Genomic DNA, 21,743 nt, shown 5'->3' with positions numbered 1-21,743 from the left:
ACCACACTGCCTTATTCAGCAGGTAGCCTGGCCAGGAGGTAGCCCGGCCAGGAGGTAGCCCGGCCAGGAGGTAGCCCGGCCAGGAGGTAGCCCGGCCAGGAGGTACCCGGCCAGGAGGTAGCCCGGCCAGGAGGTAGCCCGGCCAGGAGGTAGCCCGGCCAGGAGGTAGCCCGGCCAGGAGGTAGCTCGGCCAGGAGGTAGCCCCCCAGGAGGTAGCCCAGCCAGGAGGTAGCCCAGCCAGGAGGTAGCCCAGCCAGCAGGTAGCCCAGCCAGGAGGTAGCCCAGCCAGGAGGTAGCCCAGCCAGCAGGTAGCCCAGCCAGCAGGTAGCCCAGCCAACAGGTAGCCCAGCCAGGAGGTAGCCCAGCCAGGAGGTAGCCCAGCCAGCACGCTATTCATGGACGGCTGGGAGATCTCTCTCTGTTCAAGTAATAAACAGAGCTCGGTCTACCCCAGTAAGAACAAACCCATGTAAACCCATTCCCAAGCGCTTTTAGTCTGACTCACACGCTCTTTTCTATCCCTTTTGCTGTGGCTGTCTGAGACATCTGAGATGGAAAAACCATAATGTCTCTATCAAGCTAACACAGAAAGAGCATGCAGAGTTAGGCCTAACATCCACTTGAATGAGCGCTTCTAAGAGTGAAACAATATCGAACTGTATAGAACCACAAACATAGCAGTGGTGAAAAGATTTGGCAAAAGGTCTTCCTACAGAAGAGTGACTGAACCCTCAACACCCTGTTGGTGTGGAGCAGAAAAAAAACATTGGTTTCGATTAGTGAAGGGCTGTCTTCTTCCATCACTTGTGACTGTAGCTTTGAGCTGCCACAGGTGGAACACACACGGTCACCCCAGCTGGTCCATGTCCTCCACACAGCCTCAGGTCTGTTTGTAAGACATGGTGCAGCACAGGACATCCATAGAAACAGTGACATTCACCTAGAATTAATACACACTCCATTGGGCTATATATAGCCTGCCAGTATACCACTAAAAACGGTTTAGTCCAAGAAAGCAAAGACTGAACCCTGTTCACACTGTATCTACTTCCCTCTGTGGACTGAATGTGGTACTGCAACTCCTACATAAGATCCTACCTGGACCACTTTTCTCTCTCATATCAGTTGGCTACTGAAGACATACTATACACAGGCAGAGAGAAAGCTGTTTGCTTTTCCACTGATGCTTCATTGTGAACACTGAGAATGGAGTCAGGGAGGGAGGCACGCTGGGAGCTAAGGCAAACACAGACGCCCCTGTACAGGAGCAGAGGACAGAGTTGCCAGGACAACTAGCAGTATATGATGAGGTAGGTCCACTAGAGAGGCTGGGTCAGGAGAGGGAAACACCAGGACTGGTCTGTATGTCTGTTCTCCCCTTTACCACAGATAACCGATGGGAGCAGAGAACGAACGAGCACACTCGCATGCACACTCACATGCACACACACTGCTCGTGCCAGTCTCATCTGGCATGTCTATGGAACAAAAACACTTCAGCATCCTCCATCTACCTGGAGACAGAGGTTCTGTCTGGGGCAGCAGCCCTAACAGAGACAGCTATCTAGATACGCACTGTACTGTATGGCGCCTCACACACACACATCTTGGGAGAAAACACTGTGTGTCAGTCCGTTGGGAAGTTTGGTCCATGAGAAGGAGAGAGAAGTGTTGTGTTTGGGATAGCAGAGAAGACTGAGTGGAGACATCAATACAGGAAACACACCAGGTAGCAACACAGTGAGTCTGACTGGTAGCAGTGACAGGGAGGACAGGTAGCAACACAGTGAGTCTGACTGGTAGCAGTGACAGGGAGGACAGGGTGCAACACAGTGAGTCTGACTGGTAGCAGTGACAGGGAGGACAGGGTGCAACACAGTGAGTCTGACTGGTAGCAACACAGTGAGTCTGATTGGTAGCAACACAGTGAGTCTGACTGGTAGCAGTGACAGGGAGGACAGGGTGCAACACAGTGAGTCTGACTGGTAGCAGTGACAGGGAGGACAGGGTGCAACACAGTGAGTCTGACTGGTAGCAACACAGTGAGTCTGACTTTTAGCAGTGACAGGGAGGACAGGGTGCAACACAGTGAGTCTGACTGGTAGCAGTGACAGGGAGGACAGGTAGCAACACAGTGAGTCTGACTGGTAGCAGTGACAGGGAGGACAGGTAGCAACACAGTGAGTCTGACTGGTAGCAGTGACAGGGGGGACAGTGTGCAACACAGTAAGTCTGACTGGTAGCAACACAGTGAGTCTGACTGGTAGCAACACAGTGAGTCTGACTGGTAGCAGTGACAGGGAGGACAGGTAGCAACACAGTGAGTCTGACTGGTAGCAGTGACAGGGGGGACAGTGTGCAACACAGTAAGTCTGACTGGTAGCAGTGACAGGGAGGACAGGGTGCAACACAGTGAGTCTGACTGGTAGCAGTGACAAGGAGGACAGGTAACAACACAGTGAGTCTGACTGGTAGCAGTGACAGGGAGGACAGGGTGCAACACAGTGAGTCTGACTGGTAGCAGTGACAGGGAGGACAGGGTGCAACACAGTGAGTCTGACTGGTAGCAACACAGTGAGTCTGACTGGTAGCAGTGACAGGGAGGAAAGGGTGCAACACAGTGAGTCTGACTGGTAGCAGTGACAGGGAGGACAGGGTGCAACACAGTGAGTCTGACTGGTAGCAGTGACAGGGAGGACAGGGTGCAACACAGTGAGTCTGACTGGTAGCAGTGACAGGGAGGACAGGGTGCAACACAGTGAGTCTGACTGGTCGCATGAGGACACCATAGTCACAATGCTTTTACACTTCATCTGAAGCAAGAATGTAACTAGGTCTACAACCTCTACGCAGCTGAGTTGGTGAGATTTGTCCCGTCAACCCCCCATCAGGTATAACAGGCCTACTTCAACAAGTGATTCATCTTAGAATAAAACATAGAACTGATAGTGGCTACGTGAATTAGTTTGAACAAGAGTCAAGTAGGACCTTGATAATAATGGTCCTCTGTAGCTCAGTTGGTAGAGAATGGCTCGTCACCCTGGGATAGTGGGTTTGATTCCCGGTACCAGCCATACCCATACTGTAAATCACTTTGGATAAAAGCGTCTGCTAAATGGCATATATTACTACTATGATTATAATTCATAAAATAAACAGAAAATGAATAGTTTGCACCAAAAGTGCTTTAGTTTAGACGGCAACACTCAAACCAGAACGTCAAGCCCATAGAGATATGATTAAATCTTTGATTTATCTAGATGTTCAAACCACTCTTCTTGTGCCGTAATAAATACTATACAGTTGTTCCAACAGCAATTGGGACACAATGGCTGCCAACAAGTGACAATTGAGTGGGCTCTCACTAAAAGGCTTTTGTAGTATGAGCCATGGCACTGCTGTGCAATTAACAGGCTTGATTACATCATGCAGAGCTCCATGTGGTGGGCTCCCGCCGAGGCTACATTTTGTGGGTATCAGCCTGTGTGTGTATGTGTCAAACAATATCAAAAGTGTATTTGTCAAGTACACAGATTTGCAGATGCTATCGCAGGTGCAGTGAAATGCTTGTGTGTGCAACAGTATGTAAACATGATAAAAATAACCAGTGTTCAATGACTATGTACATACAGTAGGGCAGTAGTCTGAGCACAGATCCATGTGGGGCCCCCATGTTGAGCATCAGCGTGGTGGAGGTGTTGTTGGCTTTTGTAAGCAAGGTTAGAAATGTTTATGTTTTAGTCAAACATATCTGTTTGGGCCTCTTGCGGTCAATTTGCAATCTACAAAATTATTTTTAATTATGCGCCGGCCCCCCCCCGTCCATCTGCTCCAGTAAAACATTGGCCAGCGGTGAAATCTAACGGATGGTCCCTGGTCTAGGGTGGAGTGATATGGTCCTTAACAAGTCCCTCAAAGCACTTCATGATGACAGAAGTGAGTGCTACGGAGCGATAGTCATTTAGTTCAGTTGCCTTCGCTTTCTAGGGTACAGGAACAACGGTGGCCCTCTTGAAGCAAGTGGGGACAACAGACTGGGATAGGGAGAGATTGACTATGTCCGTAAACACACCAGCCAGCTGGCCTGCGCATGTTCTGAGGACGTGGCTAGGGATGCCGTCTGGGACAACAGACTGGGATAGGGAGAGATTGACTATGTCCGTAAACACTTCAGCCAGCTGGCCTGCGCATGTTCTGAGGACGTGGCTAGGGATGCCGTCTGGGCCGGCAGCCTTACCAGGGTTAACACGCCTATATGACTTAATCACGTCGGCCACCGAGGCTGAGAGCAAACAGTCCTTGTGAGCGTCGGGGCCCCACGTCGGCGTCTCAATGTTGTTTTTCCTCGAAGCGCGTGAAGAAGGTGTTTAGCTCATCCGGGAGTGTGTGTGTGTGTGTGTGTGTAGTCTTAAGCGCTTAGCGTTTTAACATATACAGCTAAGCAGTAACATGTGGAGAACCTTGTCTAACGTAAATGAAGCAGAATGGAGAATGACTCCCAGGCTTATGAAGATTCTAAAAAGAAAACATAAACAAACGGGTACGCATGCACACAACACTGTTACTACTAATAATGCTGAACGAAACCACTGCAACCTCAACAGGTGAAAACACCAGCAGAAAGGGCATTGATCAGCTCCAACCAACCAGCCTCCAGCAACCCAAATTAGACAGATAAAGGTTAGTTCCCCCGCTGTCACAACCAGCCTGATGTGTCATTAAACACCTCCAAAAGGTCTCCTAAATCCACCTCAGACCTCAGCGTCATTGGTTTTGGTGCTCTCCTCTATATAATGAACCAGACTGTGTAGAACAAACACAGGATCAGGACCCCAAGAAGTAGCCTGATCCGCTCTGTGTCGCTGCCTGGTGGGACAGTCATTAGTAATTCCTTTATAAAATATGTGTATCTCTGACGCAGCCAGAGAATCGGTAGGTGGAAGAGAGGAGCATTAAGTGTTCTTATATGACTTGTTCGTGTGTGAACAAAGTGTATTTCTCCTCTGTAATCTATACTATTAGCAACGGTCATATTAAAAATGCAACAGTTGGACAATGGATGAAGATACTCTAAACGTTTTGAATTGTTCGAACCCATCAGACATTGACTTCATTATAACACATAACAGTTCAGGGATTTTGGTGGGAATTCAGCTACTAAATTTATTGTCAGATTCCACCTTTTTCCCCCTAGAATGCGCTCATACACTACATGCTCGTAGAACATCTCATTCCAAAATCACAGGCATTAATATGGAGTTGGTCCCCCCTTTGCTGCTAAAACATTCTCCATTCTTCTGGGAAGGCTTTCCACTAGAGGTTGGAACATTGCTGCAGGGACTTGCTTCCATTCAGCCACGAGAGCATTAGAGAAGGTGGTGCACTGATGTTTTACGCAATTAGGCCTGGCTCGCAGCCGGCGTTCCAATTCATCCTATAGATGTTTGATGGATTTGAGGTCAGGGCTCTGTGCAGGCCAGTCAAGATATTCTACATCAATCTTGACAAACCATTTCTGTATGGACCTTGCTTTGTGCCTTGGAGCGTTGTCATGCTGAAACAGGAAAAGGTCTTCCACAAACTGTTGCCAGACTGTTGGGAGCACAGAATCGTCTAGAATGTCATTGTATGCTGTAGTATTATGATATCTCTTCACTGGAACTAAGGGGCCTAGCCAAACCATGAAAAACAGCCACAGACCATTATTCATCATCCACCAAACTTTACAGTTGACACTATGCATTCAGGCAGGTAGCGTTCTCCTGGAATCCACCAAACCCAGATTCATCTGTCGGATTGCCAGATGGTGAAGCGTGATTCATCCCTCCAGAGAATTCATTTCCACTGCTCCAGAGTCCAATTGTGGCGAGCTTAACACCACTCCAGCCGACACTTGTGTTAAACCCGAGGCGCATGGTGATCTAAGGCTTGTGTGCGTGCGGCTGCTCGGCCATGGAAACCCATTTCATGAAGCTCCCGACGAACACTTATTGTGCTGACGTTGCTTCCAGAGGCAGTTTAGAACTCGGTAGTGAGTGTTGCAACTGAGGACAGACGATTTTTACACGCTTCGCGCTTCAGCACTTCCCGGTCATGTTCTGTGAGCTTGTGTGGCCTACCACTTTGTGGCTAAGAGGTTGTTGCTCCTAGACGTTTTCACTTCACAATAATAGCCCTTACAGTTGACTGGGGCAGCTCCAGCAGGACAGAAAGTCACTGAGCTCTTCAGTTCGGGCCATTCTACTGTCAATGTTTGTCTATGGAGATTGCATGGCGGTGTGCTCTACTTTAGACACCTGTCAGCAACGGGTGTAGCTGAAATAGCCAAACCCACTAATTTGAAGGGGTGACCACATACTTTTATAGTATCTAAACTGTTTCTTATTGTATCAGGTATTTAAAGAAAGAAAAAGACGTGCCTCATTTGTAAAAAATAAAATGGCTGTATTTGCATATGAACACATTAAGATAAAGGAGTGGAACAAGGTTGAAACCACCAAACACTCTCTGTCTACCCTACCTGGGCCATCTAGACTGCCTCATCATTTACTGCTGTTGTTCTGTTGCATAATTCAACTATTGTGTCAATAGCAGGATACCCTAGGAATACAAATCAACAGGCTTGGCTCTAGATTACACCTATCTAAACATACGTTACATTGTTTGCGAGATCAGACACAATATCGTTATAATCTGAGTGTTCGTTTTCAACAAGTTGCTTTCATTTCCGTGCATTCAATTTTCTAAACATTTCAACTGTATTAAATGACTCCGCAAAAAAAAAAGAATACCTATCAAATGAAATGACCTGTGTTGTGTTGAGATGGTGTGTTAAACCCAAGACAAAGCTTTAGTGTTCTCATAGAGTCAAAGATAAGACCATGTATTCCATTTCAGCCATTGCCGGGGTGTGTTTGACAGGTCATTACGTTTCCGCAGTCGTAACGCTAACGGGACAACACGATAGGCACAAGCACGAGTATGAAAGAGCCGCGATGAGTAAAGTGATAGCAATCAATCCAGCAGGATTTAAGTGACAGTAGATTTTGCACCCCTCAAACACAGGAAATAGATGGCTGAAAAGACAGTTCCTCAGGTGGGCAGTGAACACGTGTTGCTAATACTATGACCCCACATGAACCCGACAGAGATAGAAATGTTATTTCTCAAATCAGGGTCTGCACCCTTGTTCAGGTGAATTGTGTGAATATGATCATTCCTTGTTGCATTTCTGACTGCATGACAATGTGAGCCGTTATACAGGCACGAGGGGCACTCTCTCCTTTCACTGATTCCATTGACAGAACCAAAGAAATGGTAACTGTACATGTGTAAACCACAACACATAATGTAGGAATAGAGACACATTGTCAAGAGAAAATGTGCTAATGACTCTGTGTGTGGGAGGAGAACATGTGCAGCCTTAGCCTACAGTTTGTCTCAATCCATTCAAATAATGACTCTAGCCTTGCCTTGCATTTCCTTTCCGTTAGCAATGTCAACCGTTTGAGTGTATTTGGACAGATATTTCTAATGCGGCTGCTCAGCCGCAAGCACCTCCACCACAATCAGCAGCTGAAACGCTCACCGCTGGGCCATAATGGAATACCTTTCACATCAGCATATCAACTAATAGAATAGAATCTCATAAATGCAATAATATCATCTAGTAGAATCGACAGTGCCTTCCGAAAGTATTCACACCCCTTGACTTTTGACAAATTTCGCTGAATTTAAAATGGATTACATTTACATTTTTTTGTCACAGGATTACACACTAAAGTAATACCGCAAAAAAATGTGGCAAAGCAATTAACTAGCTAAAACACAATGCCAAATCTACAGTACATTTGCTCACCAAGAAGACCGTGTTGCTGAGTGGCTGAGTTACAGTTTTGAATTAAATCTACTTGATTATCTATGGCAAGACTTGAAAATGGCTGTCCAGCAATTTTCTACAACCAACTTGACAGAGCTTGAAGAATTAAAAAAAGAATCATGTGCAAATGTTGTACAATCCAGGTGTGGAAAGCTCTTAACAGACTTACCCAGGAAGACTCACAGCTGTAATCACTGACAAAGGGGGTTCTAACGTGTTGAAAACTTATGTCATCAAGATATTTTAGTGTTGAATTATTTTTCACAAATGTTAGAATTTTTCATCCACTTTTGACAGTAGATAGTTGACCAAAAAAAAGGACAATCCATTTTAATCCCACCTTGTAACACAACAAAATGTGGAAAGGGTCAAAGGGTGTGAATACTTCCTGAAGGCAGCGTAAGGCCTCTTCGGGACATTTCAGGAAGCCTACACATGCTTTAGAAATCATTCAATACCAAATGGCATGTCAAGAGGGACTGCTCATCCAAACATCTCCAGGACATAAAACCATCCAATCCGCCCGGACCAAAGTTAAGGAATCTCATCTAAATCAGATGAAATCTGTTCCTGCTGCATGCATGATATATGGCCAAACTCTCAAAGGAAACCTGTTCCAGGATCTGTGCCAAACTAAACCCCTCTGGGGAAATAAACCACAGAGCTTCTTAATGACTAGAAGTAATAAGAAAATTAGATGATGCTCCTTTCCTCCACTTACGCTACTCCAATGTTCGTCTGTGTCTGACATGGCACACTATTCCCTATATCGTGCACTACTGGTCAAACGTTGTGCACTATAAAGGGAACAGGGTGCCATTTGGGACACAGACTTGTTAATTGTGTAATTTCATCATATCCAGAGAGTTTCTGCTTCCAGAGAGAACAGTGAACACACAATCAATCATCCGTTTAAAAGCCTCTTGGCTTTTCACCCAAGCTGACAAAGAAAGTGTAAAACATTCTTTCTGACGTTGATGTGCAGCTAGCAGTTCTGGACAACAGTGATTTGGTTTGTCATAATCCTTCATGCTTTTAGCCTCCAAGGCGTGACGATGCCGCAGAATGTTGCGTTATAACAAATTGCCTTTTAAGAAACGGTTAATACATTGAGAATATATCTGGTTGGATCCCTTTCAAACCAATACATCAACACTACTTGTTAGTATAAGACTGCAGCCAACTTTATGGTGAGTAGTGTACTGAATATTCTTTCCCATTTGGTTCGAGAGAAGTGACTCTTTCAATGTGATTCACAAACACAAGGAAACACCATGATAAGTTCAAGATAAGTTCACAGCCAGGACTTCAACTGAAAGCTGAAAATGTGAGGACTGCACTGTATGTTAAAATCAAACTCGAAAAATAGCAGAGGACTCTGTCCACATAAGACAGATTGCTTCCCACAGCCCTGTCTAAACACAGGAGGCAGTACAATCATGCAGTCAGTGGTACAACCATGTAATCGCTGCAGTTGAAATAAGGACAGGAGTGTGTGTGTAGGTAGGCTGGTAAGGTACTACATCAGCACAGTACTGGCAAGTCACTCCACATTCCCACTTCTACCACAGCCATTTTGCTAATCACATCAGTTTCCTAGGCAACTTCAAAAGGAAAGGTGTGTGTGTCGAATTGCAGCCCTCTACAAGCCCACTGGTAAACCACAGCTCTGACAGAGCGGGTGGGTCATTTCAATTCAAACCCTGGACCACAGGTAGACTACAGTTTTACCACTCAAAAGTAAATCTTGTAGTTAAGGCGGATCCTCAGCGACATCAGCAAACTACGTGACAACTGTTGATGTACAATGTTTTGCAGAACATATTGCAGATGTCAGCTGGATACATGTGAGAGAAGGACAGAGAAAGAGAGCGGTACAGAGAGAGTGGTACAGAGAGAGAGGTACAGAGAGAGGGGTACAGAGAGAGGGGTACAGAGAGAGAGGTACAGAGAGAGAGGTACAGAGAGAGGTACAGAGAGTGAGGTACAGAGAGAGAGGTACAGAGAGAGAGGTACAGAGAGAGCGGTACAAAGAGAGCGGTACAGAGAGTGAGGTACAGAGAGAGCGGTACAGAGAGAGCGGTACAGAGAGAGAGAGAGAGAGAGAGGTACAGAGAGAGAGAGAGAGGTACAGAGAGAGAGAGAGGTACAGAGAGAGAGAGAGGTACAGAGAGAGGTACAGAGAGAGAGAGAGAGGTACAGAGAGAGAGAGCGGTACAGAGAGAGCGGTACAGAGAGAGCGGTACAGAGAGAGAGAGATACACACAGAGAGAGAGAGAGATACACACAGAAAGAGAGAGAGATACACAGAGAGACAGAGAGTACACAGTGGCAGAATACCTGACCACTGTGACTGACCCAAACTTAAGGAAAGCTTTGACTATGTACAGACTCAGTGAGCATAGCCTTGCTATTGAGAAAGGCCACCGTAGGCAGACATGGCTCTCAAGAGAAGACAGAGACAGACACAGATGGAGGGAGAGTACATGAAAGGAAACACTGGTTTAAAAACTGTGTGTGTGTGTGTGTGTGTGTGTGTGTGTGTGTGTGTGTGTGTGTGTGTGTGTGTGTGTGTGTGTGTGTGTGTGTGTGTGTTGTCTGAACCCTAACCTTTAGTATTGCAGGTCTTGGAGGTGACCTCCAGTGTCTCCAGGTCTTCAGAACCAATGTTCTCCAGAGTGATGGTCAGCTGCTGGGTCTCTCCATTAAAGAGCTGGACAGACACACTGCTGGACAACTCCTCTTTAGAGGGCCGGAGGGGGTGGGCTGACCTGGAGGGGGATACAGGAGGGTAAGGGTTAAGACATGTCTTCAGACAGCGCTGAGCGATTAACCAAAATGTTGGTTCATTTTCATTTTCTAAACAACTAATTGACCGACATCGTTTCAATTATTTAAATTCCATTTAGTTTCCATTTCAATCTGTTTTTTTGGTGAGCTCAATGCAGTTTCTCTAGAGATATTTGGATTAAGCCAGAACTATGCGATGTAGTAGGGAGTTGTAGTTTCCAACAGGACAATATTCTAAATAGTTTAGAGCAGAAAACGTGGAAACTACAATGACCATAATCCAATGCGCGCCTACTTGTCCAGTTTGTGTTTCTTTCAAGCCTGGAACATTAGGTTAGTGTGGGAAAGAGAAAGAGAAGAGACAGAAGACGTGTGATGCAGAGGGAGAGAGAGCAGTTGCTTCGTGAGATATCTCTACCTGAAAATACATGATCATAGTTGGTATTCAGCGGTCATAAAAGCCTTATTTACTACCAAACGGTGATTTTGTCAGACGGTATTGGCAGCAGCTCTGTAGAGATGATTTGGAATAAATAATAGTCAAATAAAACAAATGTAATAATATACACAGCAGCCAAAATATTTGATGAAATTCATGTGAATAAATGATGGTTAATAAGTGATCAGCAGTAATGAGAAGTCACTGGGTTTTTATTCATTGTTTTATTCTGTGTTACAGCATTCAACCCACATAATGTTATTTCATGTTTGAAAAATAATAGAAACGAAAAACGTGATATATTTATTATTTTTTCAAAACCCAACCGACCTCAAAAAGCATTAATCACTCAGCACTACTTCAGACCTGATGATCTGGAGAGACACACAGGCGGTTAAGGGTTAAAGACATGTCTTCAGATCGCGAGAGACGCACAGGAAGGTAAGGACGTGTTTTATTGACTTTAGGGGTGGGCCAACATATCAATCAATTCATTGACAATGAGCATGATCTCGCTCTATGTAGCAGATTTCTATATATTCTTTTGTAAGTTATTCATATAGTGTGTCTAGACACACTGCTCCACAGGGGGTCTGAGACTTTGAGTCTTGATGTTGGCCACTGCACTGCATGCAAATCTACACACACACACACACACACACTTGCATGATGCTATCTTGAGCGTGAGCGCAAGCACTCACACACACAAATAAAGAAACACACATATTCACGGCCCTGGCTATTGGGTAGGGGAACCAGAAGTGAAAGAAAGAGGTAAAAAAGGAAGAGGATGGAGAGAGAGAGAGATAGATTACAGCTAAAGAGTACGATTGGGATGAGCATGGTAAGGTCCTATTCTGAATGATGTGACGAGGCTGAAGAGAAAGCATATCTATCTATCCAACATTCTCTCACTACTAAGATACAGAACCTGTAATCATCAAGGTATAAACGATGACTTAAGTTCTTAGTCATTACAGAGGTCCCAGCAGGTTCCATAGCTGTTCCTCTTAGGTATCAGTGGGTCATTTAAAAGTAGGACGACTGTCTTGCAGAAAAGAGCCCGTGAAGAGAACAGCCTGTCTAGGGACCGCGGCTGTGAATTATCACCAACTAAAAGTATCAAGATGCGGTTGGGAGCTTGTTGTGTTTTTGGTCCAGAAACCCCACTCCCAGTCACTCATTTTAAAGTGGCTCTGACTGAGCAAAGTGAGTACCTACCGCTCCCTAGCTGGATGCTCCATCGGGTGCAGTTTTTAGGAGTTAGGGAGGAGGGTGTCTCACCGTGGTAGAGAGGTGCTGAGCTGGAGACGGGGTAGTGATGGAATGACCTCCACCACACAGCCACTGGTCCTCACACTGGGTAGACCGTCCAGGAGACAGTCACTGGTCACACCAAAGACTGACGTGTGGTAGCCTACAGACAGCAGGGAAAAGGAGAGGTAAAAGTCAGTGCCCTAAAAAAACAAGGACTAACAAGCACTGCAATAACTTGTCTCCATTCTACGAAGGGTGACATTGAGAACAGACTTATAAAGGATTTCTACCCAATCATCCTCTGTTGAAAACAGTCTCACCTATTCATGTCATATAAATGGGACAAACAGAGCTGTGAGTCTATAGTTGGGGCTCCTGCTGTGACATCAGAAAGGTTTACAACACAACCTGAGACCCTCCTCTATTAACCCCACACACACAATTAACCCCCACCCCATCAAGTCACTTGTCTTAACCATGGGGACAAAATTACCGGCAATTACTGTGGTGCAAGATTAAGACTCAATGACTATGTAGATCATAGGAATTAAAGCTACCCTAATATCACAAGCTACTGAGGTTAACAAAGCTGAGATGAACTTACATGTCTCTTTGTCCTCGTTTAACCAGTTTAAGAATGGAGGCAGAGAACACGGCACACATCAATGTTTTTACATTTTTGTGAAAAATCTGCACATGATTTGTCCCAAAATGACTGATAATTTAATCAAAAGAATGCCTATTAATAACCAATCTTTGTATTTGGTAAAAGTAAGTTGTCAGGGAGGAAGCCATCTCCATTTCAATGATACTCTTCCCTGTGTAAGCAGTGTTCATTTGTAAGGGTAAAGTTGTGCTAGACTCACCGTTGACATTGATGTTGCCTGCGGTGCGTGGGACCCCCACCAGGGTGACGGGGTAGAGCCCAGACTCCGCAGGGAGAGACAGGGCAGCAGGCAGGGCCTCAAACTCCACGCCCGACGTCAGCAAACCCTGGACAGGACAGAGGACAACAGATCAGTCAGCGAAATGACGCGTTAAATCAGGTTACCATTGAGTATAATTCATAAAACTAATAGTGACTATACTTGATTTTTCAATAAAATTATAATACAAAATTCTTGCAACCAATAGAATGTTATATAAATGGGGGGTACAACCATCCCAGCTCTGCAGATTTTGCTGCGAAGAGACAGAATCATTAGATAATTTGTTTTGGTACTGCCCATATGTAGCTTGTTTTTGGTCACAGTTTCAGGAATGACTGAAGAATTGCAACACTTACCTGGAGCAAACTCTGCAAATAGCACTGCTGGGTGATTTGAAAATTCATAGTCAATCGAACAATAATATAATAATACTCTTAGCAAAAATTGTATCTTTAATTTACAATCTGTAGAATCTATGAGAATAGAAAGGTTCAGAACTTTTGTGAAACATCACAGCACTGTTGAAAAATATATGGCAAATAGAAATCAAAACTGGATGCTGTTCAGAGATAGATGGGAGGGGTTTAGTGGAGCTGAATCACATAGTAACCAAAAGACTGTTAAATCAAAAAATATTTGAGATTCTTCAAAGTAGCCACCCTTTGCACACTCTTGGCATTCTCTCAACCAGCTTCATGAGGTAGACACCTGGAATGCATTTCAATTAACAGGTGTGCCTTGTTAAAAGTTCATTTGTGGAATTTCTTTCCTTTTTAATGTATTTGAGTCAATCAGTTGTGTCGTGGTAAGATGGCGCCGAAGAGGATAGCTAACATTTTACATGCTCCTAACCAACTGTGCTAATTTTTTTTTTTTTTTTTTTTTTTGCATTGTTTGTAACTTGTTTTTTTACTTATTTTGTGAACAATGTTGATGGTGCCATCTCTTATGACCAAAAATTACTTCTGGACATCAGAACAGTGATGACTCACCTCGAACTGGAAGAACCTTTTTCCTTTAACAAGTCCGACGAGAAGGATATACTGCTTTCCCGGGAACAGGGCCAAATCCCCGTCATTTGCGTGAAGAAAAGACGGAGGAAAATGGAGCGCAGGTCGGGCTGCCTTCTGAGAAACCGTACGCGAATGAGTAAACTCCCACTACCATCCATTTTACTGACTAACGTGCAATCATTGGAAAATAAAATGTATACGTTACAATTAAGATTATCCTACCAACGGGACACTAAAAACTGTAATATCTTATGTTTCACCGAGTCGTGGCTGAATGACAACACGGATAATATAGCTGGCGGGATATTACATGCACCGGCAGAACAGACAAGATATGTCTGGTAAGACGAGGGGTGGGGGTGCGTGTCTATTTGTCAATAATAGCTGGTGAGCGATGCCTAATATTTAAAAAGCCTCAAGGTACAGTATTGCCCGCCTGAGGTAGAGTACCTTATGATAAGCTGAAGACCACACTATGTACCAAGAGAGTTTTCATCTATATTATTCATAGCCGTCTATTTACAACCACAGACTGATGCTGGCACTAATAACGCATTCAACCAACTCAAAAAGGCCATAAGCGAACAAGAAAATGCTCATCCAGAAGAGTCTCTCCTAGTGACCGGGGACTTTAATGCAGGCAAATTTAAATCAGTTTTACAAAATATTTACCAGCATGTCACATGTGCAACCAAAGGGAAAAAACCTCAAGGCCACTCCACACACAGAGATGCATACAAAGCCCTCCCCCACCCTCCATTTCGCATATCTGACCATCTGCAAATCTGCTTATAAGCAAAAACTAAAGCAGGAAGTATCAGTGACTCGCTCAATACGGAAGTGGTCAGATGATGTGGATGCTACTCTACAGTACTGTTTTGCTAGCACAGACTGGAATATGTTCCGGGAATCATACAATGGCATTGAGGAGTACACCACATCAGTCACCGGCTTCATCAATAAGTGCATCGACAACGTCGTCCCCACAGTGACTGTGCGTAAATATCCCAACCAGAAGCCATGGATTACAGGCAACATCCGCATCTAGCATCTGAAAAATATTAGGGCCTACAAACGGAAACCTAGACGTGAGCTGCCCAGAGACGCGAGCCTACAAGACGAGCTAGATGTATTTTATGCTCGCTTCGAGGCAAGCAACACTGAAGCATGCACAAGAGCACCAGCTGTTCTGAACGACTGTGTGATAACGCTCTCTGTAGTCGATGTGAGCAAGACTTTTAAACAGGTCAACATTCACAAAGCTGCGGGGCCAGACGGCCAGGACGTGTACTCAAAGCACGTGCGGACCAACTGCAAGTGTCTTCACTGACATTTTCAACCTCTCCCTGACCAAGTCTGTAATACCTACATCTTTCAAGCAGACCCCATAGTGCCTGTGCCCTAGGAAGCGAAGGTCACCTGCCTAAATGACTACCGCCCCGTAGCACTCATGTTGGTAGCCATGAAGTGCTTTCAAAGGCTGGTCATGACTCAGATCAACAGCACCCTCAGGATAGGGTATACCCTAGACCCCCTCCAATTCGCATACCGCCCCAACAGATCCACAGATGACGCAATCTCAATCGCACTCCACACTGCCCTTTCCCACATGGACAAAAGGAACACCTACACTCCCGTGCTTTATGGTTGGGATGGTGTTCTTCGGCTTGCAAGCCTCCCCCTTTTTCCTCCAAACATAATGATGGTCATTATGGCCAAACAGTTCTATTTTTGTTTCATGAGACCAGAGGGCATTTCTTCAAAAAGCACAATCTTTGTCCCTATGTGCAGTTGCAAACCGTAGTCTGGCTTTTATATAGCGGTTTTGGAGAAATGGATTCTTCCTGGTTGAGCAGCCTTTCAGGTTATGTCGATATAGGACTTGTTTTACTGTGGATATAGATACTGTTTTGTACCGGTTTCCTCCAGCATCTTCACAAGGTCCTTTGCTGTTGTTCTGGGATTGATTCGCTCTTTTCGCACCAAAGTACGTTCATCTCTAGGAGACAGAACGTGTCTCCTTCCTGAGCGGTATGACGGCTGCGTGGTCCCATGGTGTTTATATTTGTGTACTATTGTTTGTACAGATGAACGTGGTACCTTCAGGCATTTGGAAATTGCTCCCAAGGATGAACCAGACTTCTGGAGGTCTACAATTCTTTTTGATATTCCCATGATGTCAAGCAAAGAGGCACTGAGTTTGAACATAGGCCGTAAAATATATCCACAGGTACACCCCCAATTGACTCAAATTATGTCAATTAGCCTATCAGAAGCTTCTGAAGCCATGACATTGTTTTCTGGAATTTTCCAAGTCAACTCAGTGTATGTAAACTTATGACCCACTGGAATTGTGAGTGAATTATAAGTGAAATAATCTGTCTGTAAACAATTGCTGGAAGCATGACTTGTGTCATGCACAAAGTATAAAACTATAGTTTGTTAACAAGAAATTTGTGGAGTGGTTGAAAAACTAGTTTTAATGACTCCAACCTAAGTGTATGTAAACATCCGACTTCAACTGTACACACACACACATATATATATATATATGACATACAATGCAGTTGTTCATTAAAATGTATGCTATCAGTGGAGCTTCATTAAAATGACTTGATACTATGTTATCGAAGAGTGTCCAATAATTCCACTTCCAAATCAGGCCCTATTAATTAAACACAAACAGAGACTGAGCATGAAGCAACGGTGAAACTGGTGAAACTGGAACAACAGGACATCTTAGTCGCTAAAATGATCATGAAATAGTGCACAGACACCCGTCAATGTAATTTAGTGTCACACCTGACTTGATTAGCGTTAAATTCACTTTGAAACTAAATCAAGTGAATCTAATGAATCAGATTCCACTGTTCTAATGTGACATGATGAGAGAAACCCCATAATTGTCCCAGTGCCGTAGTGGGTGGCAGTTGGTTCCACTGCTCCCTGTAATGTTCCTACCATAACTGCAGATGAAGGAATGGAGGAGGAGGAGAGGAAGCAACTTTAGAGTATAGAAATCCAGCCCCACAGTAGTTTCCAGAGATCCCTGTAATCAATCATGGTAATCGAATAGCCCGATATCATAAAGCAGTGTTTCCCAAGTCCGGTGCTTGAGTAGCCCCAACGTTTTCATCGCGGCCCCAGACAAGCACACCGGATTCTACTTGTCAACTAATCATCAAGTCCCTGACAAGTTGAATGAGGTGTGTTTGTCCAGGGCTACAGCAAAAAGATGTACGGTTGGGGGTACTGGAGGACCGGAGTTGGGAAACACTGTAAGATAGGAGAGGAAACCACGTAAGAGTATTGAATCCTAGCCTCTCAGTGAGCTGGTGGGAGGGAGGTTGTCTAAGGCCTCAGTACCATAGTGCTGTGATGGGAGGTAGGGTTAGTGAGAGCAGTTACCAGTGTTCCCTGTAATCCATCATCCTAATCTAGCCCTGATATCCTGGAGCCCAAGCAGGCACCGCCATCTCCCACGGAGAAAATTGCTCTTGTTCTCACCGTGAGAGAGAAAGGAGGAAACTAGAAACACACACACACACACAAACAGTGTAAATTGAAGGCTGTCTGCTCTGCTGTAGGAGGAGAGGAGGAGAGATTGGAAATTAGTCCTACACAGTAACACAGTAGGGGAGATCGGGAGGTTCGACTATCTCGGAGAGGAATATGCTAGTGAAGCATCTTTATCAGTTATATAGGTGGTCAAATGCACATCACATCTAGTCTCTGATCATTAGGCTGGCTGGGTGATGCCATGGAGGAGACCTACAAAGCCATCCCTCTTGCTACTTTAGAGAGAGAATGAAGCTATGTGTGGTGTGTGTGTGTGTGTGTGGTGTGGTGTGGTGTGTGTGTGTGTAGTTAGTTAGCCTGATCATATCGTTAGAACTGCATGGTTCAGTAACCTAATAGTTCTCTCATCATCAGCGCATCATGTAAAGTACCAGTCAACAGTTTGGACACACCTACTCATTCAAGGGTTTTTCTTTCATTTTGATTTTTTTGATCTGTTCATGCCATAATATGTACTTGGTCTTTTACCAAATAGGAATATCTTCTGTATACCCCCCCTACCTTGTCACAACACAGGAAAGAAATTCCACAAAATAACAAGGCACACCTGTTAATTGAAATGCATTCCAGGTGACTGCCTCATGAAGCTGGTTGAGAGAATTCCAAGAGTGTGCAAAGCTGTCATCAAGGCAAAGGGTGGCTACTTTGAAGAATCTCAAATACATTTTGTTTTGTTTAGCACTTTTTGGGTTACTACATAATTCCATATGTGTTATTTCATATTTTTGATGTCTTCACTATTATTCTACAACGTAGAAACGAGTAAAAATAAAGAAAAACCCTTCAATGAGTAGGCGTGTCCAAACTTCTGACTGGTTCTGTACTTGTATTTCTAATTGTAACGATGTGTGCTGAGTGTCGGGAAGCTAGTTCAGGGAGTGAGTGATTTAATCAATAAATGAAACATAATAAAAAAACACGAACAAGGCACAGACGTGAAACTGGAACAGAAACAATAACGCCTGGGGAGGGAACCAAGGGGAGAGACAGATATAGGGAAGATAATCAAGGAGGGGATGGAGTCCAGGTGAGTTTCAGGAGGCGCTGGTGCGCGTAACGCTGGTGACAGGTGTGCACCATAACGAGCAGCCAGGTGACCTAGAGACAAGAGAGGGAGCACACCTGACACTAATCCTATCATTTCCTTCTCTATTACGATGCAGTGATTAATACTGGAATGTGACGACGCAGTAAATTGGTTCATCAATTACAGAGGTAAAAAGAAAAAAGCAATCGAGTAAACAATATTCACAGATAGTCAGACACTAATGAGCCAGCTCTGATAGGGAAGTCACGTCATTCTAATTTACAGTAACCTTTCCTTCAGAATGTGTTTGTCTAGGCTAGAGACCTCACTCTGTGGAGAGGGACAACCAGACAGAACACATGGGATAGCCTCTCAAATATGGAAGATTCACTCTAGTTTCTCATTTTGCACACCAAATGATCTACATCCATCATAACAGTTTGAGTCTTCCATCCTTGAACACTAAAGTTGAAATGAATTACAGAACTTCAAAAGAAGGCTAACGTGTAAAGTGTCACTCACACCAGGTGATACTACTTTTATCTATACTCATAATCAATAATAACTAAGAGATCTTTGCAAGTACACAAACAACTTAATTTCCCCCTCAGGTAAATAACCACTTACATGCCTATCCAATGTGAGATTGTTTATGAGGTGGGAGCCAGGCCGGGCCGCTCATTAGGAAGGATTAGGCTGCCAGCTATGCTGGCAAATTGACGAGGGCGGCATTTTCTGAGCTAAACTGACCAAGATGCACCTCCAACAACACATAAAACCTCACATAATTCTGCCTAAAAACAATGACAACTTCTCTCAACCAGTGGCATGTGGGCCTTTTAGGTGAGTACCTCCATCTCTCCCCATCATCTATCCCCTCCATCTCTCCCCCCCATCTCTCCCCTTCATCTATCCCCTCCATCTCTCCAACCATCTCTCCATCCCCTCCATCCATCCCCTCCATTTCTCCCCTCCATCTCTCCCCTCCATCTATCCCCTACATCTATCCCCTCCATCCATCCCCTCTATCTATCCCCTCTATCTATCCCCTCCATCTCTCCATCTAACCCCTCCATCTCTCCATCTAACCCCTCCATCTCTCCATCTATCCCCTCCATCTAACCCCTCCATCTCTCCATCTATCCCCTCCATCTCTCCCCTCCATCTCTCCATCTAACCCCTCCATCTCTCCATCTATCCCCTCCATCTCTCCATCTATCCCCTCCATCTCTCCATCTATCCCCTCCATTTCTCCCCACCATCTCTCCCCTCCATTTCTCCCCTCCATCTATCCCCTCCATTAGGCGAGGAACACTCAGCAGCAGCCTCCCTGTCGCTGCCATCAACATACCTGGGTTTAAATACTACTGGATTTCTTTCATAGACTTTCATAGTCTGGTTGAGGTTGCCTGGAGTGACAGATGAACAGGGTTTGCACTTTTGGGACTATTCCGTTGGTTTCATTGCGCCAGGAATGCTCAATCAAGCATAACTAGAGTACTGACTATAAAACATTGTGTGTGAACTCAGGGCAGGTCAAGTCAGGTCATGATGAACACCGTAGTTTGTGTTGAGGCCAAGTCACCCTGCATGTCACCTGTACTGTATCACATAACACCTCAGGCTGCCAGGGACGTAAAACAGGACGGGGTCTCTGTCTCCATCTGTGCTTCCATCTATCCATCCGCAGGTGGGGAGTCAGTGGCTAATGATGTGTGTGTGTGTGTGTGTGTGTGTGTGTGTGTGTGTGTGTGTGTGTGTGTGTGTGTGTGTGTCTATTCATTGGCTAAGTGACAGTTTTAGGACCCCCTCGACAGCAAAGAAAATAATCCCTCATCGCGGTTTGACCTTCCACTCTCCTGGCGCCTCAAAACACGTGTTTTAAACACACATAGACACACAGAGGCACTTCATTCTGCTCCGACATGCCAGAGGTTGATAATTACCCAGGCCCATCCAGGTACATACAGCAACACCTTGGACATGACAGGCCCTGGGGCTCCTGTCATTGTGCACAGTCAGACATTAAACACACACACACACACACACACACACACACACACATGCCCTTCCATGGCCATTTGCGCTCTAGTGTCCAATTAAGGGCTGCATCAGTTTCAGGCACACAGCGAGCAGCGCCTCGTGACGATACAGTACAGCTGTTGTGTGTGTGCTTGTGCGTGTGTGTGCTTGTGTGTGCGTGTGTATGTAGACAGAGGCAGATGATTGCTGTGCGTCTCAATGCCGTCTGTGCCACATCGGTGCATCCGTAAACAAACACTTCCATCATCGAGTAGCAAAGTGGTTTGATTCAACAATCAAATGCATGAGTGATCCTGAGAGAGAGAGCTTAAACCACACAGACATATCAAGATAGACAATAAAAGTGTGTGAGACAGTGCAAGCAATCAGAGGGGGGGACAGAGAGAGAGAGAGAGAGAGAGAGAGAGACAGAGAGACAGAGAGAGAGAGACAGAGAGACAGAGAGAAAGAGAGAGCGAGAGAGAGAGAGAGAGAGAGAGAGAGAGACGGGGCGAGACGGGGCGAGAGAGAGAGAGAGACGGGGCGAGACGGGGCGAGACAGAGAGAGAGAGACAGACAGAGACAGAGAGAGAGAGAGAGAGAGAGACGGGGCGAGACGGGGCGAGAGAGAGAGAGAGAGAGAGAGAGAGAGAGAGAGAGAGAGAGAAAGAGCGAGCGAGAGAGAGAGAGAGAGACAGAAAGAGAGAGAGAGAGAGAGAGAGAGACAGACAGAGAGAGACAGAGAGAGACAGAGAGAGAGAGAGACAGACAGAGAGAGACAGAGAGAGAGAGAGAGAGAGAGAGAGAG

The 21,743-nt window shown here is 45.1% G+C and overlaps 1 protein-coding gene across 4 annotated transcripts in view; it reads right to left on the bottom strand.

Annotated features, from left to right (window-relative positions):
• The window catches only part of LOC115131475 (trafficking protein particle complex subunit 9), a 316,964-nt gene that overhangs the window by 210,099 nt on the left and 85,122 nt on the right, over window positions 1–21,743 (bottom strand). For all 4 annotated transcript variants that reach the window (XM_065020435.1, XM_065020436.1, XM_065020438.1 and 1 more), the window contains 3 exons: window positions 13,232–13,358; window positions 12,393–12,525; window positions 10,490–10,650 (listed from right to left, as the gene is read on the bottom strand). In XM_065020435.1, coding sequence (XP_064876507.1) covers window positions 10,490–10,650; window positions 12,393–12,525; window positions 13,232–13,358 — 421 coding nt within the window. The remainder of the gene's footprint in view (window positions 1–10,489; window positions 10,651–12,392; window positions 12,526–13,231; window positions 13,359–21,743) is intronic.

Source organism: Oncorhynchus nerka, linkage group LG7, assembly GCF_034236695.1.
Source record: "Oncorhynchus nerka isolate Pitt River linkage group LG7, Oner_Uvic_2.0, whole genome shotgun sequence".
Lineage (NCBI taxonomy): Eukaryota > Metazoa > Chordata > Actinopteri > Salmoniformes > Salmonidae > Oncorhynchus > Oncorhynchus nerka.
Note: the sequence above shows the minus strand (reverse complement) of the source record. Positions and strands in the feature narration are given on the sequence as shown.